The 23,012-nt window shown below is 36.3% G+C and overlaps 1 protein-coding gene across 5 annotated transcripts in view; it reads left to right on the plus strand.

The window, feature by feature from the left end:
* The window catches only part of CATSPERE (catsper channel auxiliary subunit epsilon), a 201,771-nt gene that overhangs the window by 91,129 nt on the left and 87,630 nt on the right, over positions 1-23,012 (plus strand). For 4 of the 5 annotated variants that reach the window (XM_053209823.1, XM_053209825.1, XM_053209826.1 and 1 more), the window contains 2 exons: positions 10,299-10,356; positions 13,964-14,070. In XM_053209823.1, the coding sequence (XP_053065798.1) occupies positions 10,299-10,356; positions 13,964-14,070 (165 nt within the window). The remainder of the gene's footprint in view (positions 1-10,298; positions 10,357-13,963; positions 14,071-23,012) is intronic. The other variant, XM_027046286.2, reaches the window with a different exon arrangement.

Here is a 23,012-nt window from a genome sequence, read left to right on the forward strand (position 1 = left end):
GGGGAGGGGTGAAACATGGCGCCGCCCAGCCACCCAGTCTGTTCTCCCGCATCAGCAGTCGTGCACCAGTCCTCTGTCTTCAGCTCTCGTCCACTCCCCACTTTTTCACTCTCCGTGACCAGGCCCAGGCAGTACCTCTGTCCCAAGTTTCATCTCAGATGTGGCTGTTTTCCCCGGCCCCTTACTTCTGAAGGACTGCGGCTTTGACCCACTCTGCCCCTCTGCAGGATGGTCTCATGGAGCGGTGGCCTAATGAGCAATGGCTGAATGTTGGCTGCATCCACAAACACCGGCTGGATCCTGCTGTTGCCGGTGCCCTAAGACTGCAGCTAGGTGCCAGCCCAACCCCCCCCAAAATTTGCGAGACAGTGTAACCTCAGCATTTCAGGGACCATGGAAAATTGCAACACACATCTGACACCAGGCTTCACCCTCAACAACCTTGCCCCCGCACCAGTGAATGTGGCTGCCTTCCGGGGTCTGCTGGGACCAGGTGACTTCAACAGTCTCTACCAAATATCCTTCCATCAATGGAACCGCTTTTCCCCATGTGGCCCAAGAACCTCCCGGACCCCACTCTGTTCCTGGGCATTCACCTTTCCCACCAGAGCACCGCCAGATATCGAGCTACGGAGTTGCAGCCTTTGCACTCCCCTAGTTTACAGTCTTAATGGAATTTAAACCCTCTCCTTTCTCCCTTTTTAGTTTAGTCCCTGCGACTGTTTCCAATTTTCTACTTTCTCTCCAGCTGCTTTTGGGGAGGGGTGCTTTTGCCGTATCCTCCCCTCCTCCCCAGTCTCCATCCGCTCTCCACCCGCAAAAGCAGTTCCCTACGTTTTGGGGCTTCTTGCTCCCCCAGTTCACCTCTTCGTGTCACATACCTGCTGAATTCTGTGGTTCAGGTTGTGCAGATTGTTGTGTTAATCTTCCAATTGGTTTTCTAGGTGTGTAGGATGGTTTAGTGTTGGTCTGGCTGTATTTCACGGACGTGAGACACACAAAAAGCTTCCATGCTGTTCTGCCATCTTGGCTCCTCCCCCAGATTGTCTCTTTTATTTTCTTTTATTAATTCTTTTTCTCCCTCCAAAATGACAAAATGAAGGGATTCACCCCAAAAGAAAGAACAGGAAGAAATGACAGCCAGGGACTTAATCAACACAGATATAAGCAAGATGTCTGAACTGTAATTTAGAATCATGATAATAAGAACACTAGCTTGGGTTGAAAAAAAACATATAATCCCTTTCCGAGGAGATAAAAGAAGTAAAATCAAGTGAGGACTAAATTAAAAACGCTATAACTGAGATGCAGTCTTGAATTGATGCCATTGATGAAGCAAAGCAACAAATCAGTGATACAGAAGCCAAAGTTATGGAGAATAATGAAGCAGAAAAAGAGAGAGAAACTAAGGCAAAAGAGCACAATATAAGAATTAGAGAACTCAGTGACTCACTGAAAAGGAATGACATCCAAATCATAGGAGTCCCAGAAGATGAAGAGAGAGAAAAAGGGATAGAAGGTTTATGTGAGCAAATCATAGCAGAAAACTTTCCTAACCTGGGGAAAGACACAGACATCAAAATCCAAGAAACAGAGAACTCCCATTAGATTCAACAAAACCAACCATCAACAAGGCATATAATAGTCAAATTCACAAAATGCACAGTCAAGGAAATAATTCTGAAAGCAGCAAGGGAAAAAAGTCCTTAACCTACAAGGGAAGACAGATCAGGTTCGCAGTATACCTACCCTCAGAAACTTTACAGTCCAGAAAGGAATGACAGGATATATTCAACATGCTGAATCAGAAAGATATGCAGACAAGACTCCTTTATCCAGCAAGGCTGTCATTCAAAATAGAAGAAATAAAGAGTTTTCAGACAAACAAAAACTAAAGGAGTCATGACCACTAAACCAGCCCTGCAAGAATGTCTAAGGGGGACTCTCGGAGGGGAGAAAAGATGAAACAAAACAAAAAAGACCGAAATCAACAAAGACTAGAAAGGACCAGAGAACACCACCAGAAACTCCAACTTTACACAATTGCCAACACAATGGCAATAAGTTCATATCTTTCAGTACTCATTCTAAATATCAATAGACTAAGTGCTCCAATCAAGACATATGGTATCAGAATGGATAAGAAAATGACATCCATGTATATGCTTTTCTAAGAGACTATTTTAGACCTTAAGTCACCTTCAGACTGAAAGTGAGGGGATGGAGAACCATCTAACATGCTAATGGTCACCAAAAGAAAGCTGGAGTAGCCATATGTATATCAGACAATCTAGATTTTAAAATAAATATTGTAACAAGAGACAAAGAAGGGCATTCTATCATGATTAAGGGGTCTGTCCACCAAGAAGATCTAACAATTGTAAACATTTATGCCCCAATATGAAAGCACCCAAATATATAAATCAATTAACCACAAACATACAGAAACTCATTGATAATAATACCATCATAGTAGGGGACTTCAACACACCTCGTAGAGCAATGGACAGATCATGTAAGCAGAAAATCAACAAGGAAGCCATGGGTTTGAATGACACACTGGACCGGATGGACTTAACAGATATATTCGGAACATTTCATCCTAAAGCAGAAGAATATACATTCTTCTCAAGTGCACACTGAACATCCTCCAGAATAGATCACATACTGGGTCACAAATCAGCCCTCAACAAGTTCAAAAAGATCGAGATCATACCATGCATATTTTCAGACCACAATACTATGAAATTCAAAATCAACCACAAGAAAAAATTTGGAAAGACCACAAATACTTGGAGATTAAAGAACATCCTACTAAAGAATGAGTAGGTTAATCAAGAAATTGAAGAGGAAAGTAAAAAGTACATGGAAGCCAATGAAAATAACACGACAGCCCAAAACCTCTGGGATGCAGCAAAGGCAGTCATAAAAAGGAAGTATATAGCGATACAAGCCTTCCTTAAGAAGGAAGAGAGGTCTCAGATACACAACCTAACCTTACACCTAAAGAAGCTGGAAAAAGAACAGCAAATAAAACCCCAAACCAGCAGAAGACAGGAAATAATAACGAATAGAGCAGAAATCAGTGCTATCGAAATAAAAAAAAAAAAAAAAACAGAACAGATCAATGAAGCCAGGAACTGGTTCTTTGAAAGAATTAACAAAATTGATAAATCCCTAGACAGTTTGATCAAAACAAAAAAAAGGAAAGGACCCAAGTAAGTAAAATAAAAAATGAAAGAGGAGAGATAACAACCAACACTGCAGAAATACAAACAATAGTAAGAGAATATTATGAGCAATTATATGCCAATAAATTTGGCAATCTGGAAGAAATGGACAAATTCCTAGAAACATATAAACTACCAAAACTGAAATAGGAAGAAATAGAGAATTCAAACAGACCAATAACTAGCAAAGAAATTGAATTAGTAATCAAAAACCTTCCAAAAAACAAGAGACCAGGACTGGATGGCTTTCCAGGGGAATTTTACCAAACATTTAAAGAGTTAACTCCTACTCTTTTGAAGTTATTCCAAAAAATATAAATGGAAGGAAAACTTCCAAACTCATTCTATGAGGCCTTGATCCCAAAACCAGACAACAACCCCACTAAAATGGAGAACTATAGACCAATTTCCTGATGAACATGGATGCAAAAATTCTCAACAAGATACTAGCCAACTGGATCCAACAATGCATTAAAAGAATTATTCACCATGATCAACTGGGATTTATACCTGGGATGCAGGGCTGGTTCAATATCTGCACAACAATCAATGTGATACATCACATTAATAAAAGAAAGGACAAGAATCACATGATCCTCTCAATAGATGCAGAGAAAGCATTTGACAAAATACAGCATCCTTTCTTGACAAAAACCCTCAAGAAAGTAGGGATAGAAGGATCATACCTCAAGATCATGAAAGCCATATATGAAGGACCCACCACTAATATCATCCTCAATGGGGAAAAACTGAGGGCTTATCCCCTTAAGGTCAGGAACACGATAGGGATGTCCACTCTCACCACTGTTATTCAACATAGTATTGGAAGTCCTAGCCTCAGCAATCAAACAACACAAAGAAATTAAAGGCATCCAAATCAGCAAGGAGGAAGTCAAACTTTCACTCTTCGCAGATGACATGATACTCTATATGGAAAACCCAAAATATTTCACAAAAAAACTGCTAGAACTGATTAATGAATTCAGCAAAGTCACAGGATGTAAAATCAATGCGAGAAATCGGTTGCATTTTTATACACCAATAATGAAACAGCATAAATGGGAATCAAGGAATCTGTCCCATTTACAATTGCACCAAAAACCATAAAATACCTAGGAATAAACCTAACTAAAGAGGTGAAAATCCTATACACTGAAAACTATAGGAACTTATGAAAGAAACTGAAGAAGACACACACCAAAAAAGGAAAAATATTCCATGCTCATGGACTGGAAGAACAAATATTGTTAAAATGTTGATACTACCCAAAGCAATCTACATAGTCAATACAATCCCTATCAAAATAACACCAGCATTCTTCACAGAGCTAGAACACACAATCCTAAAATTTATATGGAACCACAAAAGACCCCGAATAGCGAATGCAATCCTGAAAAAGAAAACCAAAGCTGGAGGCATCAGAATTCCAAACTTCAAGATGTACTACAAAGCTGTAATCATCAAGACACTATGGTACTGGGTCAATGGAACAAAATAGAAAACCCAGAAGTGGACCTACAAACATCTGGCCAACTAATCTTTGACAAAGCAGGAAAGAATACCCAATGGAATAAAGACGGTTTCTTCAGCAAATGCTGTTGGTAAAACTGGACAGCAATATGCAGAAGAATGAACCTGGTCCACTTTCTTACACCATACACAATAATAAACTCAAAATGGATGAAAGACGTAAACCTAAGACTGAAAGCCATCAAAATCCTAGAAGAGAAAGCAGGCAAAAACCTCTTTGACTATGGCTGCAGCAACTTCTTACTCAACACATCTCCAGATGTTTCCAGAGGCAAGGGAAACAAAAGCAAAAATGAGCTATTGGGACCTCAAATAAAAAGCTTCTGCATGACAAAGGAAACAATCACCAAAACTAAAAGGCAGCCAAAGGAATGGGAGAAGTTTGCAAATGATATACCAGATAAAGGGCTAGTATCCCAAATCTATAAAGAACTTATCAAACTCAACACCCAAAAAACAAATAATCCAGTGAAGAAATGGGCAAAAGACATGAGTAGACACCTCTCCAAAGAAGACATCCAGATGGCTAACAGACACATGAGAAAATGCTCAACATTACTCATCATCAGGGAAATATAAATCAAAACCACAATGAGATACCACCTCACACCTGTCAGAATGGCTAACATTAACAACTCAAGCAACAACAGATGTTGGCGTGGATGTGGAGAAAGAGGAACCCTTTTGCATTGCTGGTGGGAATGCAAACTAGTGCAGCCACTCTGGAAAACAGTATGGAGGTTCTTCAAAAAATTAAAAATAGAACTACCTTACAACCCAGCAATTGCACTACTATGTATTTATACAAAGAATACAGGTGTGTTGTTTTAAAGGGGCACATACACCCCAATGTTTATAGCACTGCTATCGACAATGGCCAAAGTATGAGAAGATCCCAAATGTCCATTGACAAAAGAATGGATAAAGAAGATGTGGTTTAGGGGCACCTGGGTGGCTCAGTCAGTTGAGCGTCTGACTTCGGCTCAGGTCACGATCTCACAGCTCGTGAGTTCAAGTACCGCGTTGGGCTCTGTGCTGATGGCTCAGAGCCTGGAGCCTGCTTCGGATTCTGTGTCTCCCTCTCTCTCTGCCCCTCTGCAGCTCACACTCTGTCTCTCTCTCTTTCAAAAATAGTAAAATATTTGAATATAATAGTAATACACACACACACACACACACACACACAATGGAGTAATACTTGGCAATCAAAAAGAATGAAATCTTGCCATTTGCAACTACGTGGATGGAACTAGAGTATATTATCCTAAGCAAAATTAGTCAGTCAGAGAAAGACAAATATACGACTTCACTCACATGTGGAATTTAAGATACAAAGCAGATGAGCATAAGGGAAGGGAAGCAAAAATAATATAAAAACTGGGAGGGGGACAAAACATAAACTCTTAAATACAGAGAACAAACTGAGGGTTGCTGGAGGGATTGTGGGTGGAGGGATGGGCTAAATGGGCAAGGGGCATTAAGGAGGACACTTGGTGGGATGAGCACTGGGTGTTCTATGTAGGGGGAAATCACTGGATTCTACTCCTGAAATCATTATTGCACTATATGCTAACTAACTTGGATGTAAATTAAAAAAAAAAAAAACTCTTAAAAAAATATTTTGTTGTTATTTAGAATTCAGTGCTGTTTTCTGAATTTGAGATAGTTGATCAAGATTTTCTAATTATATATAACTAAATACATATCTAATACTTTATACATTATAATGTATAATGTAATCTAATACTTTATACATTATAATGTATTTAATTATAAAAATTAAATAAATTAATATGAATTTATATTTATAAATATAAAAGTAAATAAATCTAGTTAAATATATATTGAAATGCTTTAATAAACATGTATGTAGAATTTATATGAATTGCCATCTTAGGTGTTTTTCTCAGCATCTTTTACCTTCAGAGGTGAAATTTCTTAGGAACTTCTATGTATTAAGAAAAAATATCCAAAACTTAGAAATAAGGCAGAAAGATGACTGCATGTTCTTTCAGTGTCATATTAGGGCACTAACAGCCCACTCCAGGATCCCTTAACTATTTAAAGGAAAGTACTTTTTAAACAAATTATGTAAAATATACATAAACATTTATCATTTTAGTAACTATTTTAAGTGTACAGTTTAGTGGCATTAAGTACATTCCTATGGTTGTGCTTCCGTCTCTAAGAATTTGACAACTCTAAATACTTTATATAAGTGGAATCATATAGCATTTGGTTTTTTTGTGACTGATTACTTCACTTAGCATTATATAGTCGAGGTTCATCCATGTTGTAGCATGTGTCAGAATTTTTCTTCTTTTTAAGGCTAAATAATATTCCATTGTATGCACAGCAAAGGAAACAACAAAACTAAAAGGCAATCTACTGAATGGAAGAAGATATTTGCAAATGACATATCTAATAAAGGGTCAGTATCAAAATATATTTTTAAAAAACTTAGGCAACTCAACACAAATAAAAAACAAATAATCCAACTGAAAAAATGGGTAGAAGACATAAACAGACATTTCTCCAAAGAAGACAGACAGATTGCCCTCAGACCCATGAAAAGATGCTCAAGATCACTCATCATAGGGAAATGAAAATCAAAAGCACCATGAGATATCACCTCACATCAGTCAGAATGGTCAAAATAAAAAACACAAGAAACAACAAGTTTTGGTTACTGTGGAGAAAAAGAAACACTTGTACGCTATTGGCAGGAATGCAGACCGGTGCAGCCACTGTGGAAGACAATATGGAGGTTCCTCAAAAAATTAAAAATAGAAATACCCTATGATCCAGCAATCTCACTACTGGGTATTTGCCCAGAGAATACAAAAACAGTAATCCAAAGGAATATATGCATCCCATCCCCATGTTTACTAATGGGATGTATACATCTCATATCTTCCTTATGCATTCATCAGTTGATGGACGTTTATGTTGTTTCCATAATTTGGCTATTGTAAATAATGATGCAGTAAACATAGGAATATATATATATATATATATATATATATATAATGTATATATGACTATTATATGTGAATATTGCTCAGCCATAAAAAGAATGAAATCTTGCCATTTGCAGTGACAATGGATGTCCCACTTGTTTAATTTTGATTTTGTTTTTGTGCTATATCATACCACAATAAAGCCAATGCCAAGACCCACATCAAGAAAATTGTTTCCTATGTTTTCTTCTAGGAGTTTTATAATTTCAGATCTTACATTTAATATTTTAATCAATTCTGAGTTAATTTTTGTGAGTAGTGTAAGATCGGGGTCTAGTGTCATTCTTTTACTAACGAATATTCAATTTTCCCCAGCACCATTTACTGAAGAGACTGTCTTTTCTCCACTAAGTGTTCTCAGCTCCTTTGTCAAGTACTACTTGATTGCATATGCTTGGGTTTATTTCTGGACTTTCAATTCTGTTCCAGTGATCTGTCTGTTTTTTATGCCACTGCCATACTGTTTTGATTACTATAGCTTTATAACATATTTTGAAATCAGGAAGTGTGATGCCTCCTGCTTTATTCTTCTTTCTCAGGATTAACTTGGCTATTCAGAATCTTTTTTGGTTCCATATAAATTTTAGCATTCTTCTTTCTACCTCTACAGAAAAATGTCATTGAACTCTCGATAAGGATTACGCTGAATCTATAGATGGCTTTTGGTAATATAGACATTTTAACCATATTAATTCTTCTAATCCATGAACACAGAAATACCTTTTCATTTATTTGTGTCTTCTTCAGTTTCTCTCATCAATGTTTTGTAATTTCAGAGTACTAATCCTTCACCTCCTTGGTTAATTTTATTCCTAAGCATTTCATTGTTATGATACTATTGTAAATGAGATCATTTTATTTATTTCTTTTAAGGCAATTTATTATTGGTATATAGAAATACTACTGATTTTGTATTTTAATTTTGTATCCTGCAACTTTAATAACTTGATGAGATCTAATAAGGTTTGTTTGTTTGTTTGTTTGTTTGTTTTGGTGGTATTTTAGGATTTTCTATATACAACATCATATCATCAGTTAACAGACACAATTTTACATTTTCCTTTCCAATTCTGATGTCTTTTTTTTTTCTTGCCTGATTTCTCTGGTTAGGACTTCCAGTACTGTGTTGAATAAGAGTGGTGAGGATAGAAACCCTTGTCTTGTTCCTGATATTAGAGGAAAAGCTGAGTATGATGTTAGCTGTGCTGTGGTCTTGTCATATATTGCTTTTGTTATGTATCTTCTATATGTAATTTGTAGAAGAGTTTTATCATAAATGAGTGTTTTATCATAAATGTTTTTTCTGTGTCTACTGAGATAATCATATGATTTTTGTCTTTCATTCTATTAATGTGATGTAACTCATTTACTGATTTGCATATGTTGAACCATCCTTGTTTTCCAGGGTTAAATCCCACTTGATCATTATGTATGATCTTTTTAATATGCTATTGAATTTGCTAGTATGTTATTGAGAATTGTTTGCATCTATATTCATCAGGGATATTGGGCTATAACTTTTTCTTCTGGTAGTGTCCTTTTCTGGCTTTGTAAAATGAATTTGGGACCATTCCCTTCTCTTTGATTTTTTGGAAGACTTTGAGAAGGACAGGCATTACGTCGTCTTAAAGTTTATCAGTAAAGCTTTTATTTTTAATAACAGTCACCTGTCAGGTTTGACCAGCAAACCCTGGGGTGGTGGATGACAGAGTACTCCAGACTCATGAATCAGAGAAAGGAGAGGGCAAGGGGGCCAAGAGCTCTAGTGGCGATGGCCCCAAGCAAAGCTCTTCTCCAAGCAAAGTTTTTATTGAGAATCTTATTAGTACATTTCAAGAGGTACAGGGGAAAGGAATGTGTAGTTTCAAAAGCAGGAACAAAGCATACTAAAAAATTATCTGGGGAACAGTACAATCAGGGCAGTGACGTGCAGACAGGCAAAGGGAACATGACGGGGGCAGTATATATGTCATAGGAAGGGGGTTGTTTTAATACTTTAGATTAAGCATTTACAGAGTGGAGAAACATGTTGATCCACAGGCAAGGTCAGGCTGCCTTCAGCCTTGAAGTTTCAAAGGAGACCCAGTTTTGCTGGTCTCTTTGCTGCTTCTCAACCAGCCATTTCCCAGGCTGCAAACACTCCTTACTTACATCTTAGCCAGGCAAGCTCTATGAACTTCCAAGGTCATCCTAATGGATGTAAGGTTGTATCTCACCATGGTTTTGATTTGCATTTCCCTAATGATTACTGATGTCGAGTATCTTTTCACATGCCTATTGGCTATTTGTATAAATTCTCTGGATAAATGCTATTCAAGTCCTTTGCCTGTTTTTTAACTGTTTTTGTTGTTGTTGAGTTTTAGACATTCACTATATATTCTGTATATTAATCCCTTGTATGTGATATGCAAATACTTTCTTCCATTCTATGTGTTGCCATTTTACTCTATTGATAGTGTCTTTTGATGCAAAAAGTCTTAAATTTCAAAGACTTCCAATTTGTCTATTTTTCCTTTAGTTGCCTGTGCCTTTGGAGTCATACCCAAGAAATCAATGCCAAATCCAATGTCATGAAGGTTTCTGTCTGTTTTCTTCTAAGAATTTTATAGTTTCAGCTTTTATGTTTAAAGAATGCACTATTGATATGCATAACAACTTGAATGATGCTGAGTTAAAAAGCCGATTTCAAGTGTTGTATATTGTATGATTCCATTTATAGAATATTGTTTTAATGTTTATTTATTTATTTTGGGAGAGAGAGATCACAATCAAGGAAAAGGGGCAGAGAGAGAGATAATCCCAATCAGGCTCCATGCTGTCAGCACAGAGCCCGATGTGGGGCTCAATCACACAAACCATGAGATGGTGACCTGAGCTGAAATCAAGAATTGGATGCTTAACCAGCTGAGCCCCCTTTGATAGTAGCACTTTCAACAGTAGCGAAATTATGGAAAGAGCCTAAATGTCCATCAAGTGATGAGTGGATAAAGAAATTGTGGTTTATATATACAATGGAATACTACTTGGCAATGAGAAGGAATGAAATATGGCCTTTTGTAGCAATGTGGATGGAACTGGAGAGTGTTATGCTAAGTGAAATAAGTCATATAGAGAAAGACAGATACCATATGTTTTCACTCTTATGTGGATCCTGAGAAACTTAACAGAAGACCATGGGGGAGGGGAAGGGGGAAAAAAACAGTAAGAGAGGGAGGGAGCCAAACCATAAGAGACTGTTAAAAACTAAGAATAAACTGAGGGTTGATGGGGGGTGGGAGGGAGCGGAAAGTGGGTGATGGGCATTGAGGAGGACACCTGTTGTGATGAACACTGGGTGTTGTATGGAAAACAGTTTGACAATAAATTTCATATTAAAAAATAAATAAATAAAGACAATGTTGTTCCAGAATCAAAAAAAAAAAAAGAAGAAGATTTTAGAGGTGACAAAACTGTAATCATTGAAAACAGGTAAGTGATTGCCAAAAGTCAGAGTTAGCAGGCAGTTATGACTCTTAGTTAACATGATGGGGTTTCTTCTTTGTAATGGAACAGTTCTACCATCTATATTTTATAACAGTTCTATATTGTGGTGACGGTTACATAAATCTAGACATGTGATAAAATTTCACAGAACTATATAAAAAAAGGAGCACCTGTAAAACAAAATGGAGAAATCTTAATAAGATTCATACCTGAGTGAATAGTGCTGCCTCCTCAATTTCCTGGGTTTTGACAATGCAGTAAGATTATATAAAGCTATTGTCATTGGGGAAAGCTAACTCACTTCTTGTGAGTCAAACTATTTCAAAATAAAATAGTTATAATTATATTTTAAAATTTCTTTAACATTTGCCCATTGTACTAAAAGCAAAATCCAAACTATTTTCCAAACCTACGATGCTTAGCATGATGTGGCCTCTGCCTATCTTTTATCTAACCTTTTCCTGCACTATTTTCTCTCTTACTACTTTCTAGCCATTATCTCTCTTTCAGTTCCTCAACCATAATAATTCCTCTCCCACCTCAGAGCCTCTGTGACTCCGTCTGTTCATTCCGTCTGGAGCACTCCACTCACAGCTACATTGTGAAAGAACTATATTCTCTTCTAGCTTGTGAGATTTTTTTCTACTTTATTCATTCAACAAACACTTACGAACACAGGTTTAGGAGGCAGAAACCTCAAGGCAGCCGTGCAGTTTTAGACACATTGGTTTGAAGTGTTTGCAAGACAAGCAAAATCATTGTTAAAAATCTAGTCAGGTACATTGATACTGAACTAGGTACAAAATTTGGGATCTGGGCCATAGAATTTGAGCATTTTTATGGGAACTGAATGATACTTGAAGCCATGCGATTGAATAAGATTCCCCAGGAAGAGAATGTACTATGAGAAGGGTACTGGGAGGAAGAGAATCTGGGACCAAGATCAGGGGATCTCCAACAGCAAGGAGCAAACGGTAACATGGAAGCCGAGTAAGAGAGTGTTTCCAAGGGGAGACTAGTCAATAGTCCAATGTGTCAAATGCTGCTGAAAACTCAGATGAGATAAACAAAAAGTATGTTAAGTTTCAAAACATGTAAAACCATATACTGATGTTATAACTAGAAAAATACTTTTAAAAACAATAATGCAAAGTTTGACATCACCATAGTGAAGTTTGTTCTGTCATAGATTCCTAATAGTAAAGTGAACTGGCATGGTCCTTTTAGAAATCGTTTCAAGAATATGCATCAAGAATGTTTAAAGGATTCATAGCTTGTGATCCAGTAATCCCATTTCCCAGAATCTCATCAAAAGAAATAGTCCTAACTGAAAAAAACTGTACATCTGATGATATCCATGGCAATAATATTTATAATAGTGAAAGAATAAAGTTACCTAAATGTCCAATAGGGGAGTGTTAAATCAATGCTGATAATCACTTAATTGAATATCATGCTATCATTAAAAATGATGTTTATATAGACTTCCAGTTAAATAACATGGATACATAATAGTAGCCTTCATTTGGTAAATTCTAAGAAATATAATAAATGTGTTTTTATATATTTATAATTTCTATATGTTAATTTTTGCCATATTTATAAAACTATCTTTAATGACCATGAATTATATCCTCTTAATGAAAAAACCTGTTTTTAAGCTTGTTTGCAGCATTGTCTTAATTTTTCTTAACCTATCCTTTTTTCTATTATTTTTTGTATATGTCACTTATTATATTTTATTCCTATCTTATTCTTTGCTACATTTATTCCCTTCCTTTCCTTTGCAGTTATATTAAAGACAGTTGTATTGTATTTAAAATTCTGAATAGTGAATATAATTTTCTGGAATGAAACTTAAAATATCCATTATTATTTACCATGCAAACCTGTATTTCTCTATCAAAATCAGTGAATGTGTATGCTTTGGAGGCCCTAAGGACCTGACCACATTCACTCTCAAAATTAAGTTAAATCCTATTAGATAATCCCATATGAATACACCCTGATGATCATCATAGCAATCTCAAAGTCTCCTTTGTTGGTGGCTGACATTTCTAGGAAATTAACTGGAGCATTACTGGAGGATTAGGGCAGAAGGAAGCCATGGAGTTTTGGACTCGCTGTCATTATCTGATTATTTTATTTTAGGCATTCCCCATAATGAAACCATTGCCTCTATTCCAAAAATACCTATTAGGAAAAATTCCAGGAAGTTCAACTTCTCTTTCAATCTCATTAGAAAAAGAAGCAGCAAGTCAGATCTATTGTTATACTAAGAGAAGTTTTGTTAAAGCCTCCAGATGTCATTTGAAACCTACCTTAAAAGAGGGTGTTGTTTTGAAGTCAGATTCGTATAGAAATAATTCTAACAGATTAGTTTAGAAACTCCATTATGTATGTCATTAAAGTTAAGACACAATGTATTTAAAGGTTCCCATAATCTCAATTCATTCAGGAATCTGATTATGTATATTATTTTCAACATGTTGGAAAGGGTATTATAACTTCTTTTTAATTCATAAAGTTCAATGGGAGAAGAAGCATTATGATAGAAAAAACCTGATCTTGAAAATGTGGTAAATCTATAAATATAAATAGTGTCTTAGCTAAAATAACAAATTCAGTACATCATGATATAATTTCAGAATAATTTTGTCTATGAAAAGTAAAAAGAGGAATTTTTTTGTTGTTTTACAGAATTCCATAATACTTAGCAAGCAGTTGGCCACTTTGGGACAGAAGCCTACCATATTTACAAGTCTGCAGAGAAAGGTTTATTTTCCAGATAGTAAAATGAAGAATGGGTATTTAATTTTAAAACTTTGAAATTAAAGCATTAATTTTAATTTAATTTGTTTTAAAACTTCATACATAAATTTTGTTTTAACTTTTGTAAAGTAACTACCAGAAATTTAAAGTAAACAAAATTCTAAATACCTAGTGAAATTTCATGGAATAATCTTATGTGTAATTGCCAAGTAGCTTCTTTCATGATACACACAAAAAATTGCGATAATCAGAACTGGTTACCAACTTAGAAAATGCCAGTCACACTTCTTGATTATAGTTTTATAATTTCATATTAATAGCTAAACTTTAGTCCAAGTTTAGCCTTGGATGTTGGCAAATCCTGTCAATATCTCAAAACGTTTCCTGGCAATTCAGAAAAGCGAACCACAGTGGTTTAACTGATGCCAAAATCATTACCACCATCAGTACACATACACAGAACAAATTCTACCTGAGGGATAAAATCTGTTACAGTTAAAGTTATTTAGTAGGTGACCATGGAGTTTAGACAGCCTTTCTTAGTCTATTACCACTAGGCACAGGGCAAGGTGCTTATAACTAAAGCATACAATTCCTGCCCTCAATGACCTTACATTGATTGGGGAGACAAGGAAGCAAATAGACATTATGATAGAGGTGAACCCAGGAGAAATGGAACAGAGGGTGCACAAACGAAGGTTTGAATAAAAGGGAATCAAGGAGGACTTTCCTAAAGAGGTGAAATCTGCATTATCGAAAAGAAATAAAAGTTAGTCAATTGGGGGAACATTCCAGAGAGGCAACATATACAAGGGCCTTTGAGCAGAGACCCGAGAAAGCAGAAAGCAATGCATTTCAGACGATGCAAAGAAGTTGAGTTCGTGAGTAAAGGGTGACATTCAGAGAAGATATTTTTTAAACATCATAATAATCTGGGGCTAAAATTCCTGCTGATTTTGTAAAACTTTGAGAGTTAGGAGAAACCGTCATTATAAAACCTACCAGAGGCTTGTCTGATATAGCCGGCAGGTAGGAAGTTATAGGTACCGTTTGTTTCTTTCCTACTGTAAACAGCTCTATGGAGCTTCATCTATCACATGATTCACCCTTTTAAAGTGTGCAGTTCAATGGTTTTTAGTATATCTGCGGAGTTGTGCAACTATCACCACTGCTTAATTCTAGGACACCTTTATCAACTCAAAAAGAAACCCTATTCCCTCCTCCTCCCAGTCCTTGGTACTATTAATCTATTTTCTGTCTCTATGATTTGCCTATTTTGGCTATTTCATGTCAAGAATCCTGCAATATATAGTCTTTTGCGACTGGCTTCTTTCAGTTAGCATAACATTCTCAGGGTTCATCCATGTTGTCGCATGGATCAGTATTCCATTCCTAAAAAGGAAAAAAATTTGCCAAATATTACTCCATTCTATGGATATATCAACTTTTTAAAACATTCGTTCTTCAGTTGATGGAGATTTGAGGGTTTTTTTTTTTTTTCCACTTTAGAGCTATTATGAATAATGCTGCTGTGAACATTTACTTACAAGTCTTTGTGTAGACCTAATGTTTTTATTTCTCCTGAGTGTGTGCCTAGGATCGAAATTGTGAGTCATATGGTATCTAATTTCAGAGAAATTACTTTGTATAATTTCAGTTTTCTTATATGTATTGAGGATTGTTTTATGGCCTAACGTACAGTCTGTCCTGGGGAATTTTCTGTGTCCATTTGTGAAGAATGTATGGTCCACTGTTGTTGGGTGGACTGTTCTGTAGACGTCTGTTAGGTCTGTTGATATATAGGGTTGTTTAGGTGTTCAATTTCTTTGTTGGTAGTCTGCTAGTTGTTGTATCCATTATTTAAGGTGGTATATCAAAGTCTCCGACTATTTCCCCCTTCGTTCTGTCAGTTTTTACTTCATGTGTTTTGGGTCTCTGTTGTCAGATGACAACATATATGTTTATAATTATTATACTTTCCTGATAGAAGACAGACTCTTGACATTATAAAATGTTCCTCTTTACTTTTGTAGCTTGCTCAAAGTTACTCAAAGTTGCTTTTGTTTGCTCAAAGTTATTTTCTCTAATATTAGTATAGCCGGTCCAGCTTTCTATGCCTGCCTTTGCATAATATATTTTTTCTACCATTTACTTTGAACAAATTTGTATTTTGGAAACTTAAATGCATCTCCTATGGACAACATATAGTTGGAACTTATTTTGTTATCAGTCTGATAATCCCTGCCATTTCATTGGACTGTTTAGTCTGCTCACATTTAATGTTATTACTGATATAGTTGGATTTATGTCTGCCATTTTATTTTTACTTCCTATATTTCTCATGTCTTTTTTGTTCCTCTGTTTTGCCTTTATTGTTTTCTTTTGCATTAAGTGAATATTTTCTACTGTAATAATTTAATTACATTAATTTTTTCGCTGCATTTTTGAAATATTTTCTTAGTTTATTCTCTGGGGTTGGCCATATACATATAGCACACTGGAAAAATGAGAACACTTACATTGCACAACAAATTTGAAGGATAATTTTACATTATCACACAATGTTAAAGATGCACATGCCAGTAGTTTGCCATTCCAATAACAGTGTATATTCTACAGAAATTCATGCATAAGTACCAGGAAGTGTGTGCATTTGTAGCAGAATTGTTATAAATAAATTCTACAAATACAACATCGAATGAAAAAAGCAAGTCACAGAATAAAAACACAATGATTCCATCTAGATAAGGTGCAAAGCTTGAAAAATCAAAGAATATATTGCTTAATAATACATATATGTGGTAAACTGGTTTTATAAAAGATGAGAATTGACTTTTGTGTATTAACCTTATATCCTGCAACTTGCTATCATTGCTTATTAGTTCTAGGATTTTTTTGTTTGTTCTTCGGAATTTACTTACTTAGACAATCATGTTCTCTACAAATAAAGAGAACTTCCTTCTCAGTCTTTTATTTCATTGTCTTATCTTACTATGGTAGCTAGTACTTCCAGTGTGATATTGAATAGGAGTGGTAAGAGGAGACATTGTTGCCTTGTTCTTAGGAGGAATGGATCTAGTTTCTCACCATTAAGTGTTTTGCATGGTTTTTTGTAAATGCTCCTTTATCAAGATGAGGAAGTCCCCCTCCATTGCTTGCTTAGCGGAGAGTGTTTGTCATGAATGGGTGTGAGATTTTTGTCAAATGCTTTTTTTGCATCTACTGATGTGATTATACACTTTTTCTTTTTTAACCTGTTGATGTGATGGATTATATTAATTGATTTTTAATACTGAACCAGCCTTGCATAACTGGAATAAATCCCATCTGGTCATGGATCTGAAACTTTTCCAGTAATGTCAAAGGATCTATAACTTTTCCTGTAGTATCTTTATCTAGTTTAAGTATTAGGGTATCTGGTTTTCTCTGTTGTTCTTCTATTCTTCTGTTTTCAATTTACTGATTTCCATTGCAATCTTTTTCTTCTGTTTGATTTAGGTTTATATTGCTTTTTTCCCTCTAGTTTTCTAAGGTGGAAGCTTAGAGTATTGATTTTAGGTCTGTCTTCTTTTCTAAATATGCATTTAATGCCATACATTTCCCTCTAAGCCTTGCTTTCACTGAAGCCCCCAAAGTTTGGTAATTTGTATTTTTTTCATTTGTTCAAAACACTTTTTCACTTGCATTTCATTCAATATTTTTAAATTTCAGTTCAGATTTCTTCCTTAACCGATGTGTTATTTAGAAGTGTTTAATCTCCAAATCTTTGGGGATTTTTTCCAGTTATCTTTCTGTTATTGAATTCTAGCTTAATTATGTAGTATTTTAAGTACATACTTTGTATAATTTCTATTTTTTAAAATTTCTCAGGTGTGTTTTGTGACCCAAGATATGGGGTGTCATGGTGAATGATCCCTGAGAACTGGAGACGAATGTATATTCTGCTGTTGCTGGATGAGATATTCTTTATTTGTCAATTAGATACACTTGATAAATGGTGCCGTTCAGTTCAGTTATGTCCTTACTAATTTTCTGCCTGCTGGATCTGTCAATTACTGAAAGGAGGTTGTAGTTGTTGTTGTTAATGTTTATTTATTTTTGAGAGCGAAAGAGAGACAGAACACGAGCAAGGGAACGGCAGAGAGAGGGAGACACAGAATCCGAAGCAGGCTCCAGGCTCTGAGCTGTCAGCACAGAGCTCTAGGCAAGGCTCAAACCCACAAACTGAAAGATAATGACCTGAGCTGAAGTCAGTCGCTTAACCGACTGAGCCACTAGGTGGCCCCTGAAAGAGGAGTTCTGAATCTCTAACCATACTAGTGGATTTTTCTACTTCTTGTGGTTCAATATTGTTCAATAAGGCATACATGTGGCAAAACTAATTTTTATTTTTTTTTCCGTGACAAAATGTCAGATTTATTCAAAGATGTTTACCACATTCCTTGCTCTGTTCTGTATATTATGCTAGACATTATAAGAAACACAGCAAATAGTATGATGCCATTCTTGTCCTTAGGAGATTATAGTAAAGAGAAAGCATTTATTCATATATGTATAATTTTTTAATATGAAATTTATTGTCAAATTGGTTTCTATACAACACCCAGTGCTCATCCCAAAAGGTGCCCTCCTCAATACCCATGAGTTTGTACTCAATTTTTAAGAGTCTCTTATGCTTTGGCTCTCTCCCTCTCTAACCTCTTTTTTTTTTCTTCCCCTCCCCCATGGTCTTCTGTTAAGTGTCTCAGGATCCACATAAGAGTGAAAACATATCGTATCTGTCTTTTTCTGTATGACTTATTTCACTTAACGTAACACTCTCTAGTTCCATCCACGTTGCTACAAAAGGCCATATTTCCTTCTTTCTCATTGCCACGTAGTATTCCATTGTGTATATAAACCGTAATTTCTTTATCCATTCGTCAGTTGATGGACATTTAGGCTCTTTCCATAATTTGGCTATTGTTGAGAGTGCTACTATAAACATTGGGGGTACAAGTGCCCCTATGCATCAGCACTCCTGTATCCCTTGGGTAAATCCCTAGCAGTGCTATTGCTGGGTCATAGGGTAGATCTATTTTTAATTTTCTGAGGAACCTCCACGCTGTTTTCCAGAGTGGCTGCACCAATTTGCATTCCCACCAACAGTGCAAGAGGGTTCCCGTTTCTCCACATCCTCTCCAGCATCTATAGTCTCCTGATTTGTTCATTTTGGCCACTCTGACTGGTGTGAGGTGGTATCTGAGTGTGGTTTTGATTTGTATTTCCCTGATGAGGAGCGACGTGGAGCATCTTTTCATGTGCCTGTTGACCATCTGGATGTCTTCTTTAGAGAAGTGTCTATTCATGTTTTCTGCCCATTTCTTCCCTGGATTATTTGTTTTTCAGGTGTGGAGTTTGGTGAGCTCTTTATAGATTTTGGATACTAGCCCTTTGTCCGATATGTCATTTGCAAATATCTTTTCCCATTCCGTTGGTTGCCTTTTAGTTTTGTTGATTGTTTCCTTTGCTGTGCAGAAGCTTTGTATCTTCATGAGGTCCTAATAGTTCATTTTTGCTTTTAATTCCCTTGCCTTTGGGGATGTGTCAAGTAAGAAATTGCTGTCGCTGAGGTCAGAGAGGTTTTTTCCTGCTTTCTTCTCTAGGGTTTTGATGGTTTCTTGTCTCACATTCAGGTCCTTTATCCATTTTGAGTTTATTTTTGTGAATGGTGTAAGAAAGTGGTCTAGTTTCATCCTTCTGCATGTTGCCATCCAGTTCTCCCAGCACCATTGGTTAAAGAGACTGTGTTTTTTCCATTGGATATTCTTTTCTGCTTTGTCAAAGATGAGTTGGCCATACTTTTGTGGGTTCAGTTCTGGGGTTTCTATTCTATTCCCTTGGTCTATGTGTCTGTTTTGTGCCAATACCATGCTGTCCTGATGATGACAGCTTTGTAGTAGAGGCTAAAGTCTGGGACTGTGATGCCTCCTGCTTTGGTCTTCTTCAAAATTACTTTGGCTATTCGGGGCCTTTTGTGGTTCCATACAAATTTTAGGATTGCTTGTTCTAGCTTCGAGAAGAATGCTGGTGCAATTTTGATTGGGATTGCATTGAATGTGTAGATAGCTTTGGGTAGTATTGACATTTTAACAATATTTATTCTTCCAATCCATGAGCATGGAATGTTTTCCCATTTCTGTGTATCTTCTTCAATTTCCTTCATAAGCTTTCTATAGTTTTCAGCATACAGATGTTTTACATCTTTGGTTAGGTTTATTCCGAGGTATTTTATGCTTCTTGGTGCAATTGTGAATGGGACCGGTTTCTTTATTTGTCTTTCTGTTGCTTCATTGTTACTGTATAAGAATGCAACTGATTTCTGGACATTGATTTTGTATCCTGCGACTTTGCTAAATTCATGTATCAGTTCTAGCAGACTTCTGGTGGAGTCTATCGGATTTTCCACGTATGATATCATGTCATCTTCAAAAAGTGAAAGCTTAACTTCATATTTGCCAGTTTTGATGCCTTTGATTTCCTTTTGTTGTCTGACTGCTGATGCTAGCACTTCCAACACTATGTTAAACAACAGCGATGAGAGGGGACATCCCTGTCGTGTTCCTGATCTCAGGGGGAAAGCTCTCAGTTTTTCCCCATTGAGAATGATATTAGCTGTGGGGTTTTCATAAATGGCTTTTATGATGTTGAAGTATGTTTCTTGTATCCCGACTTTCTCGAGGACTTTTATTAAGAAAGGATGCTGAATTTTGTCAAATGCTTTTTCTGCATCGATTGACAGGATCATATGGTTCTTATTTTCTTTTATTAATGTGATGTATCACATTGATTGATTTGCAAATGTTGAATCAGCCCTGCAGCCCAGGAATGAATCCCACTTGATCATGGTGAATAATTCTTTTTATATGCTGTTGAATTTGATTTGCTAGTATCTTATTGAGAATTTTTGCATCCATATTCATCAGGGATATTGGCCTGTAGTTCTCTTTTTTTGCTGGATCTCTGTCTGATTTGGGAATCAAAGTAATGCTGGCTTAATAGAATGAGTCTGGAAGTTTTCCTTCCCTTTCTATTTTTTGGAGCAGCTTGAGAAGGATAGGTATTGTCTCTGCTTTAAATGTCTGGTAGAATTCCCCTGGGAAGCCATCTGGTCCTGGACTCTTACTTGTTGGGAGATTTTTGATAACTGATTCAATTTCTTCGCTGGTTATGGGTCTGTTCAAGTTTTCTATTTCTTCCTGTTTGAGTTTTGGAAGTGTGTGGGTGTTTAGGAATTTGTCCATTTCTTCCAGGTTGTCCAGTTTGTTGGCATATAATTTTTCATAGTATTCCCTGATAATTGCTTGTATTTTGAGGGATTGGTTGTAATAATTCCATTTTAATTCCTGATTTTATCTATTTGGGTCATCTCCATTTTCTTTTTGAGAAGCCTGGCTAGAGGTTTATCAATTTTGTTTATTTTTTCAAAAACCAACTCTTGGTTTCATTGATCTGCTCTACAGTTTTTTTAGTTTCTACATTGTTTATTTCAGCTCTGATCTTTATTATTTCTCTTCTTCTGCTGGGTTTGGGGTATCTTTGATGTTCTGCTTCTATTTCCTTTAAGTGTGCTGTTAGATTTTGTATTTGGGATTTTTCTTGTTTCTTGAGATAGGCTTGGATTGCAATGTATTTTCCTCTCAGGACTGTCTTTGCTGCATCCCAAAGCGTTTGAATTGTTGTCTTTTCACTTACATTTGTTTCCATGTATTTTTAAATTTCTTCTTTAATTGCCTGGTTGACCCATTCATTCTTTAGTAGGGTGTTCTCTAACCTCCATGCTTTTGGAGATTTTCCAGACTTTTTCCTGTGGTGATTTCAAGCTTCATAGCATTGTGGTCTGAAATATGCATGGTATGATTTCAATTCTTGTATACTTATGAAGGGCTGTTTTGTGACCCAGTATGTGATCTATCTTGGAGAATGTTCCATGTGCACTCAAGAAGAAAGTATATTCTGTTGCTTTGGGATGCAGAGTTCTAAATATACCTGTCAAGTCCATCTGATCCAATGTATCATTCAGGGCCCCTGTTTCTTTATTGATCCTGTGTCTAGATGATCTATCCATTGTTGTAAGTGGAGTATTAAAGTCCCCTGCAATTACCACATTCTTATCAATAAGGTTGCTTATGTTTGTGATTAATTGTTTTCTATATTTGGGGGCTCCCGTATTCGGCGCATAGACATTTATAATTGTTAGCTCTTTCTGATGGATAGGCCTTGTAATTATCATATAATTCCCTTCTTCATCTCTTGTGACAGCCTTTAATTTAAAGTCTAGTTTGTCTGATCTAAGTCTGGCTACTCCAGCTTTCTTTTGAGTTCCAGTAGCATGATAGATAGTTCTCCATCCCCTCACTTTCAATCTGAAGGTGTCCTCAGGTCTAAAATGAGTCTCTTGTAGACAGCAAATAGATGGGTCTTGTTTTTTTTTTTTATCCATTCTGATACCCTATGTCTTTTGGTTGGAGCATTTAGTCCATTTACATTCAGTGTTATTATTGAAAGATATGGGTTTAGAGTCATTGTGATGTCTGGAGGTTTCATGCTTGTAGTGATGTCTCTGGCACTTTGTCATCCTTGCAACATTTCACTCACAGGATCCCCTTAGGATCTCTTGTAGGGCTGGTTTAGTGATGATGAATTCCTTCAGTTTTTGTTTGTTTGGGAAGACCCTTATCTCTCCTTCTATTCTGAATGACAGACTTGCTGGATAAAGGATTCTCGGCTGCATGTTTTTTCTGTTCATCACATTGAAGATTTCCTGCCATTCCTTTCTGGCCTGCCAAGTGTCAGTAGAGAGATCGGTCACGAGTCTTATAGGTCTCCCTTTATATGTTAGAGCACGTTTATCCCTAGCTGCTTTCAGAATTTTCTTTTCATCCTTGTATTTTGCCAGTTTCACTATGATATGTCGTGCAGAAGATCGATTCAAGTT

Source organism: Acinonyx jubatus, chromosome E4, assembly GCF_027475565.1.
Source record: "Acinonyx jubatus isolate Ajub_Pintada_27869175 chromosome E4, VMU_Ajub_asm_v1.0, whole genome shotgun sequence".
In the NCBI taxonomy this organism is placed as follows: Eukaryota; Metazoa; Chordata; class Mammalia; order Carnivora; family Felidae; genus Acinonyx; species Acinonyx jubatus.